Below are 9,014 nucleotides of genomic sequence, written 5' to 3'. Positions count from 1 at the left end.
CTTCAAATAAACTGGGTCTTCACATGGGCCAGACAGTTCACTGTACTTCAAATAGACTGGGCTTCACATGGGCCCAGGACAGTCACTGTCCACTTTCAAAGTGTAAATGTTGGAAAGTAGTTTAGTAATGGAAAAAGTAAAAATAAATCTTTGCTGTTACGAGAACTGTGCAAGCGTTTGCTGAATGTTTAACGAAACCCTGTAATTTGCCGTTGTCTCCACTTGTCTCCGCGTGAGGGCGAGTTTCCCACATTTCTGGGTTGTGCTTCTGGAACTGGCAGACTTTGTCTTTTTGTTTCTCCCTCTTTTCTTTTTCATATTCCATCTTTATATTCCTCTACTCCCCTGGCTCTGTTGTATCTCTCTCTTCAGTCTCCCTCCATCTTTATGTCCTCTACTCCCCTGCTCTGTCTGTTATCTCTCTCTTCAGTCTCCCTCCATCTTATATACTCTACTTCCCTGGCTCTGTGTTATCTCTCTCTTCAGTCTCCCTCCATCTTTATATTCTCACTTCCCTGGCTCTGCTGTTATCTCCCTCCATCTTTATCTCTAGCTATGTCTTTCTCCCCTCACTTCTGTTTCCCCTTTTTCTTCCCTCTATCTTTATCTTTCAACATTGTATCCCTCTTTCTCTACCTTTCCTCCTGTCCTACCCCCCTCTCTCTCTCCTCTCCTCCTGTCCTTAACCCACCTCTCTCTCTTCCTACCTCCCTCCTGACTTACCCACCTCTTCTCTCTCATTCTCTCTCTCTCTCTCCTCTCTCTCTCTCTCCTTACCCACCTCTCTCTCCTCTCGCTCTCTCGCTCTTCTTTTTTTTTTTACTTTTCTATTGCTTTTATTTTTTATTTCTTAATCGACTCTCTCGCTCTTCTCTCCTCTCCCCCACCCCCCGCCTTATCTGCCTCCTGTTCTGGGAGAGAGAGAGGTGGGTAAGGACAGGAGGGAGGAGGAGAGAGAGAGGTGGGTAAGGACAGGAGGAAAGGTAGAGAAAGAGGGATACAATGTGAAGATAAAGATAGAGGGAAGAAAAAGGGAAACAGAAGTGAGGAGAAAGACATAGCTAGAGATAAAGATGGAGGGAGATAACAGCAGAGCCAGGGAAGTAAAGGATATAAAGATGGAGGGAGACTGAAGAGAGAGATAACAACAGAGCCAGGGAAGTAGAGGATATAAAGATGGAGGGAGACTGAAGAGAGAGATAACAACAGAGCCAGGGGAGTAGAGGACATAAAGATGGAGGGAGACTGAAGAGAGAGATAACAACAGAGCCAGGGGAGTAGAGGATATAAAGATGGAATATGGAAAAAGAAAAGAGGGAGAAAAACAAAAAGGACAAAGTCTGCCAGTTCCCAGAAGCACAACCCAGAAATGTGGGAACTCGGCCCTCACGCGGAGACAGTGGAGACAACGGCAAATTACAGGGTTCCGTAACCATTTTTCAAAAAAAAGGGGGGGGGGGCCCCAAAAAGGCTTTTTGGCCAAAAAAAAAAGTTTTTTCTTTCGTTAAACCCAGGCAAAAGATTTTTTTTACTTTTCCATTCTAACTACTTCCAACATTTACCACATGAGTACAGTGAACTGTCTGGGCCCATGTGAAAGCCCAGTCTATTTGAAGTACAGTGAACTGTCTGCCCATGTAGAAGCCCAGTCTATTTGAAGTACAGTGAACTGTCTGGGCCCATGTGAAGGCCCAGTCTATTGAAGTACAGTAACTGTCTGGGCCCAGTGAAGACCCAGTCTATTTGAAGTACAGTGAACTGTCTGGGCCCATGTGAAGGCCCAGTCTATTTGAAGTACAGTGAACTGTCTGGGCCCGTGTGAAGGCCCAGTCTATTTGTTGTTTCTATAGTAGCTTGGGCCAGAAACAGTGATTTAATAAACAACAGGATATTGATGTCAGTGTGGGRTGGCTGAGTCACAGCTCTGGGCTCAGATGGGACCGACACAAAGGCCTTTCATGAGCAGACCGGGTTTCCTCTGTTACAATACGGAGCAGTGGACTGGCTTCCCGAGGGAGGGCTGCGGTGCAACGCTTGTCCGCTAGTTAGCGCAAACACACACACACACACAGTGTCTCAATCTCACAAATAAACATCCCCAAACAGACAACCAGCTAGCAATTTTTGTATTTATTTTTGGTTCGAGGTAACTGCACCAACAAACAAAATTCTCATGCCCTCTCATCTCTCTGCAGCAGACATTTGGTGAGCAATATGTTGGGAATATCAAATTGCAGTATTGAATCTCAATACATACAGAATCAGCACCTAKGTATGGTGATAATATTGTATTGTGAGGTCCCTGGCCATACCCAGTCCTAACACTTACCTAAATTGCTGTGTGTTGGAGACACTGGGTTTGGTGACAGGTTGGGTGAACTGGTGTCCATGCTGTGGTTCATCAGGTGATCACTGGTCTCCCCATCTTCACTGAGATAGCCAGGTGGAGGAGTCTCTGAAACACATTAGTGTTTACCATTAGTAAACCACAGCAAATAGAGTCAACAATGATTGGTTGGTAGGTTCCTTCTAACACATACCAAAGGCCCCTACACTGCTTCACATATGCATTTTAACAACGCCCTTCATCATCGTGCTCGTAGCCAATGATTTTATTTCAGGGAAGAGGAACCCAGTAGAAAACAGGCTGAATGTATTGACTGACTGAGTTCTACTCCTGACAGGCTGAATGTATTGACTGAGTTAGTTCTACTCCTGACAGGCTGAATGTATTGACTGAGTTAGTTCTACTTGTCCTCCAGAGGTAGTAACAGATCAATGTGCCTGTCTGGTCTCCAACGAGGCACGTGTCTGCTCTGACGGCCTCTCAGCCACCATTTGTGCCCAGGCCAGAGGCTGCCCGTCCTCCTCTGGACTCAGTGTGTGTGTTTTGGCAACTGTTCAATGGCCGTCTGCTGATGTAAGCTCACACCTCTGCTAGAGTCTCTGTCTGAAGGAGAGGGGTCTAGGGCGTCACCCCAAACTCACCGGAAAAGGAAGGAGGAGGGGTCTAGGCGGCCGTCAACCCAAATCACCGAGAAGGAAGGAGAGGGGTCTAGGTGGCCGTCACACTCAAAACTCACTGGAGAAGGAAGGCGAGGGGTCTAAGGTGGCCGTACCGCAACTCACGAGAAGGAAGGAGAGGGGGTCTAGGTGGCCGTCACCAAACTCAACTGAGAAGGAAGGACGAAGGGGTCTAGGTGGCCGTACACCAAACTCACTGAGAAGGAAGGAGAGGGGTCTAGGTGGCCGTACCAGCTTCAAACTCACTGAGAAGGAAGAGAGGGGTCTAGGTGGCCGTCACCCAAACTTGTACACTTGAGAAGCGAAGAGAGGGGTCTAGGTGGCGGTCAACCAAACTCACTGAGAAGGAAGGAGAGGGTCCTAGGTGGCCGTGCACCCAAACTCACCTGAGAAGGAGGAGAGGGGTCTAGGTGGCCGTCACCAAACTTCACCGAGAAGGAAGGAGAAAGGGGTCTAGGTGGCCGTCACTCAAACTCCCTGAGAAGGAAAGGAGAGGGGTCTAGGCGGCCGTCACCCAAACTCACTGAGAAGGAAGGAGAGGGGTCTCGGCGGCCGTCCCCCAAACTCACCGAGAAGGAATGAGAGGGGTCTAGGTGGCCGTACCCCAAACTCAACGAGAAGGAAGCAAGGGGTCTAGGTGGGCCGTGCACCCAAACTCACCTGAGAAGGACGGTAGAGGGAGTCTAGGTGGCCGTCACCCAATTTCACCGAGAAGGAAGCGAAGGGGTCTAGGTGGTCCGCTCACCCAAAGCCACTGAGAAGGAAGGAGAGGGGTCTAGGTGGCCGTCACCACAAACTCACCGAGAAGGAAGAGGGGTCTAAGGTGGCCGTCACCCGTCAAACTCACTGAGAAAGGGAAGGAGAGGGTCTTAGGTTGGCCGGCACCCAAACTCACTGGAGAAGGAAAGGAGAGGGGTCTTATGGTGGGCCGTCACCCAACCTCAACTTGAGAAGGAAGGAGAGGGTCTAGGTGGCCGTTCACCCAAATTCACCGAGAAGGAACGAGAGGGGTCTAGGTGGCCGTACCAAACTTCACCGAGAAGGAAGGAGAGGGGTCTAGGTGGCCCGTCACCCAAACTCACTGAGAAGGAAGGAGAGGGGTTCCTACGGCGGCCGTACCCAAACTCACTGAGAAGGAGGAGAGGGGTCTAGGGGCCGTCAACCCAAACTCCACCGGAGAAGCGAAGAGAGGGGTCCTAGTGGCCGTCAACCCAAACTCCACTGAGAAGGAAGGAGAAGGGTCTAGGTGGGCCGTCACCCAAACTCACTGAGAGGAAGGAGAGGGGTCTAGGGTGGCCGTCACGCAAACTCACGTGAGAAGAAGGAGAGGGGTTCTAGGTGGCCGTCACACCAAACTCACTGAGAAGGAGGAGAGGGGTCTAGTGGCCGTCCACCTCAAACTCAAACCGAGAAGGAAGGAGAGGGTCTAGGTGGCCCGTCACAAACTCACCGAGAGGAAGGACGAGGGGTCCTCGGTGGCCGTACCAAACTCACCGAGAAGGAAGGAGAGGGGTCTAGGTGGCCGTCACCTCAACTCACCGAGGAAGGAAGGAGGAGGGTCTAGGTCGGCCCGTCATCCCAAACTCACCGAGAAGGAAAGGAAGGGGTCTAGGTGGCGTCACCAAAACTCACCGAGAAAGGATAGGTAGAGGGTCTTAGGTGGCCGTTCACCCAACCTCAGCCGAGAAAAGGAAGGAGAGGGGTCTAAGGTGGCCGTCACCTCAAACTCACCGAGGAAAGGAAGGAGAGGGGTCTAGGTTGGCCGTTCACCCAAACTCACCGAGAAGGAAGGAGAGGGGTTAGGTGGCCGTCCCCAAACTCACCGAGAAAGGAAGGAGAGGGGTCTAGGTGGCCGTCACCCAACTCACCGAGAAGGAAGGAGAGGGGGTCTAGGTGGCCGTCATTCCAAACTCAACCCGAGAAGGAAAGGAGAGGGGTCTAGGTGGTCCGTCACCCAAACTCACCGAGAAGGAAGGAGAGGGGTCTAGGTGGCCGTCACCCAAACTCACTGAGAAGGAAGGGAGGGGTCTAGGTGCCGTCACCCAAACTCACTGAGAAGGAGGAGAAGGGGTCTAGGCGGCCGTCACCCAACTCACCGAGAAGGAGGAGAGGGGGGTCTATGTGGCCGTCACCCGCAAACTCCCGAGAAGGAAGGAGCGGCGGTTAGGTGGCCGTCACCAAACTCATGAGACCGGAAGGAGCAGGGGTCTAGGTGGCGTCACCAACTCACTGAGAAGGAAGGAGAGGGGTCTAGGTGGCCGTCACCCCTTTACAACCCTCCCGAGAAAGGAAGGAGAGGGGGCTAGGTGGCCGTCAACCGTCAAACTCAGACCGAGAAAGGAAGGAGAGGGGTCTAAGGTGGCCGTCAACGTCAAACTCACTGGAGAAGGAAGGGGCGAGGGGTCTAGTTGGCGGTCACCACGCGTGCAAACTCACCGAAACAGGAGAGAGGGCTAAAGGTGGTCCGGTCAACCTGTCAGAGATGCGTGAAGCCGATAGAACGGCGGGATCGACGTGTCCCAATCGTACCTACTGGCACACCGAGAAGGAAGGAGAGGGGTCTAGGGTGGCCGTCACCAACTCCTGAGAAAGCGAAGGAGAGGGGTCTAGGTGGCCGTTCCGCACTCACTCGCTACAAACTCACCGAGAAAGGAAGGCAGAGTGGGTCTCGGTGGCGTCCACCCATGTGTGTAGTACACCTTTTCGTTTATCACTGAGAAGGAAGGAGAGGGGGTCTAGGTGGCCGTCACACAACTCACCCGACGAAGGAAGGGGGAGGGGTTCTAAGGTGCCGTCACGCACAAACTCACCGAGAAGGAAAACGGAGAGGGTCTAGGTGCGTCACTCACAAGACGTCACCGAGCAAGGAAGGAGAAGTGGGTCTAGGTGGCCGTCACCTCAAATGCAACCGAGAAGGAGGGAGAGGGGTCTAGTGGCCGTCACCCAAACTCAACCGAGAAGGAAGGAGAGGGGTCTAGGTGGCCGTCACCCACACTCACGAGAAGGGAAGGAGGAGAACTGAAGGAAAAGTGTCTGGATAAAAACCTTGGCTGTCACAACTAGACTGTGTGAGAGTGGGCAGACAAGCCCAAATCCCAGACACTGAGCTGTGTGAAACAAGGTCATGCATTGCAAACTCTTGGCCAGTCTCCCTACTCACCTGTCTTGTCCGCTTGAACGTGATTTTAACTTGTTTTGAGACTTTTCTCACCGACTTCCCACTCATTTTAAACTTAGTCTCGCCACTGTAAGACTTTTCTATAACATGCTTCAGAAATCCTGACTGGTCTCACCTGCTCTAGGAATCTGTGTGAGGACTAGTTCTTTCACCCCTTTACTACATGGTCTCACTAAGTTATATGACTGATATGTCACTGGTATGGTAGATGACTGATATGTCACCTGGTATGTAGACTTGTCTCACTAGTTACATGACTGATATGTCACCTGGTATGTAGACTGGTCTCACTAGTTACATGACTGATATGTCACCTGGTATGTAGTTGCTCTGTGGCTCGATGCCGGCGGGGAAGTTGGTGTTCTCTGGGATGGAGTGGCTGTAGTCGTCCAGAGGAGGAAACTCACTGGGAATCTCTGTGTGTCTGGGAACCAGCACAGGAGGCAGCACTGCACACACACAATTATACACCACACACACAGTAACACAAAGAACACAATTATATACCACACACACAGCAAGACAAAGAACACAATTATACACCACACACACAGTAACACAAAGAACACAATTATACACCACACTCACAGCAACACAAAGAACACAATTATACACCACACACACAGTAACACAAAGAACACAATTAGACATCACACACAGACAGCAACACAAAGAACACGATTAGACATCACACAGACAGAAACACAAATACAATTAGACACCACACACACAGACAGAAACACAAAGAACACAATTATACACCACACACACAGACAGAAACACAAAGAACACAATTATACACCACACACACAGTAACACAAAGAACACAATTAGACACCACACAGACAGTAACACAAAGAATACAATTAGACATCACACAGACAGAAACACAAAGAATACAATTAGACACATCACAACCAGACAGAAACACACAAGAACACGAATTAGACATCACACACAGACAAAACACAGACAAAAACCAATTAGCAACCACACAAGACAGATCCAAAGAGCAAACACAATTAGACATTACACACAGACAAAAACCAATTAGACATTGCATCACAGCCAGAAGAAACACAGAAGAATTACAATTAGACACCACACACACAGACAGAAACACAAGATACAATTAGATAACCAACAGAAACACACAGACAGACACACAAAAGAATACAATTAGACAACACACACACGACAGAAACACAAAGAATACAATTAGAACATCAAACAACAGACAAAGAAACACAAGAATACAATAGACATCAAACAGACAGAAACACAAGAATACAATTAGACACCACACAGACAGAAACAGATAAATTAGACACACAGACAGAAACACAAAGACACAAATTAGAACATCACACAGACAGTAACACAAAGAACACAATTAGACATCACACAGACAGAAACACAAAGAATACAATTAGACATCACACAGACAGAAACACAAAGACACAAATTAGACATCACACAGACAGAACACAAAGAACACAATTGACATCACACAGACAGAACACAAAGAACACAATTAGACCATCCACAACAGAAACACAAAGAAACAATTAGACATCACACAGACAGAACCAATTAGACACCACCCAGACAGCAACACAAAGAACACAATTAGACACCACACACAGACAGAAACACACAAAACACATTAGACACCAACACACAGACAGAAACACACAAAACAACAATTAAGACATCACACAGACAGAAAACAATTAGACATGCATCACACACGAAGACAAACACAAAGAACACAAATGCACAGATACGGTGCATTGTTTCTCTAAACACACAAAGGTATAGATCGCCTCAAACTGTCATTTGTGAAAACATAAAGAGCTGAGCCTTCCAACCTGTCAAACTAGTAGTCACAGAGCCAATACATTTACAAGATGTGCAATACATGCTACTGAGGTGAAGCTCATTGAACTCTGGTGGTTTTTAATGAAAGGGGACAGTTGTCCGTACCTGGCGTCTCCACCCTCTGGTAGTGGTAGGGGTTGACACACACCTCATCCTTCTTGGTGTGGAAGCGTACTCACAGAGCTCCACGGCCCGCAGCTCGTGGTGGGACTGCAGGTCGGGCCAGCGCCACAGGCGGCAGTAGATGACGTGGGGAGGCCCTTCCCTGTGGGACACCTGTAACCGTCCATCCAGAGACCTGGCAGAGACAGAGAGAGGTTTGTTTTGTTGTTACTGCTTTGGAGTTATAGTTCATCAATTGTTTTGCCTTTTGGAACGTTGCTTGAATAGTTTGATGTTCTTGAAATGGCCAAGCAGGCAACTCCAAAACGGTAATTCACAATCTCACGACTAAAGAGTGTACAGAGAAGATCACACCCCATACACTGAGTATAGGCAAAAACATGTCACCTTGCCGAGCAAAACACTTTAAAGGCCCCCCCACCCGCAATTATATACAATTATATAGAAGAGTGTGCAATTTTATACACTACATGAAATGTGTTTCCATGGCCGAGCAGCCGCACACAAGCCTAAGATCACCATGAGCAATGCCAAGCGTCAGCTGGAGTGGTGTAAAGCTCACCGCCATTGGACAATGAAGCAGTGGACACGTTCTCTGGAGTGATGAATACACTTCACCATCTGGCAGACAGAGGTACGAATCTGGGTTTGGCGGATGCCAGGAGAACGCTACCTGCAACTGTAAAGTTTGGTGGAGGAGGAATATGTTTTTCCATGTTTCGGGCCATTAGTTCCAGTGAAGGGAAATCTTAATACTAGCAAACACAATAATATTCTAGACGATTCTATGCTTCCAACTTTGTGGAAG

At 48.9% G+C, this 9,014-nt stretch overlaps 1 protein-coding gene across 1 annotated transcript in view; it reads right to left on the bottom strand.

Moving 5' to 3' along the window:
• The window catches only part of LOC112071507 (mothers against decapentaplegic homolog 3), a 17,293-nt gene extending 8,906 nt beyond the window's left edge, over positions 1 to 8,387 (bottom strand). Inside the window, exons 1-3 of the mRNA XM_070439418.1 lie at positions 8,189 to 8,387; positions 6,517 to 6,651; positions 2,330 to 2,455 (exon numbers count right to left, since the gene is read on the bottom strand). Coding sequence (XP_070295519.1) covers positions 2,330 to 2,402 — 73 coding nt within the window. The 5' untranslated portion in view covers positions 2,403 to 2,455; positions 6,517 to 6,651; positions 8,189 to 8,387. The remainder of the gene's footprint in view (positions 1 to 2,329; positions 2,456 to 6,516; positions 6,652 to 8,188) is intronic.
• Positions 8,388 to 9,014: the final 627 nt, after the last annotated feature.

Source organism: Salvelinus sp. IW2-2015, unplaced genomic scaffold (assembly GCF_002910315.2).
Source record: "Salvelinus sp. IW2-2015 unplaced genomic scaffold, ASM291031v2 Un_scaffold1625, whole genome shotgun sequence".
In the NCBI taxonomy this organism is placed as follows: Eukaryota; Metazoa; Chordata; class Actinopteri; order Salmoniformes; family Salmonidae; genus Salvelinus; species Salvelinus sp. IW2-2015.
Note: the sequence above shows the minus strand (reverse complement) of the source record. Positions and strands in the feature narration are given on the sequence as shown.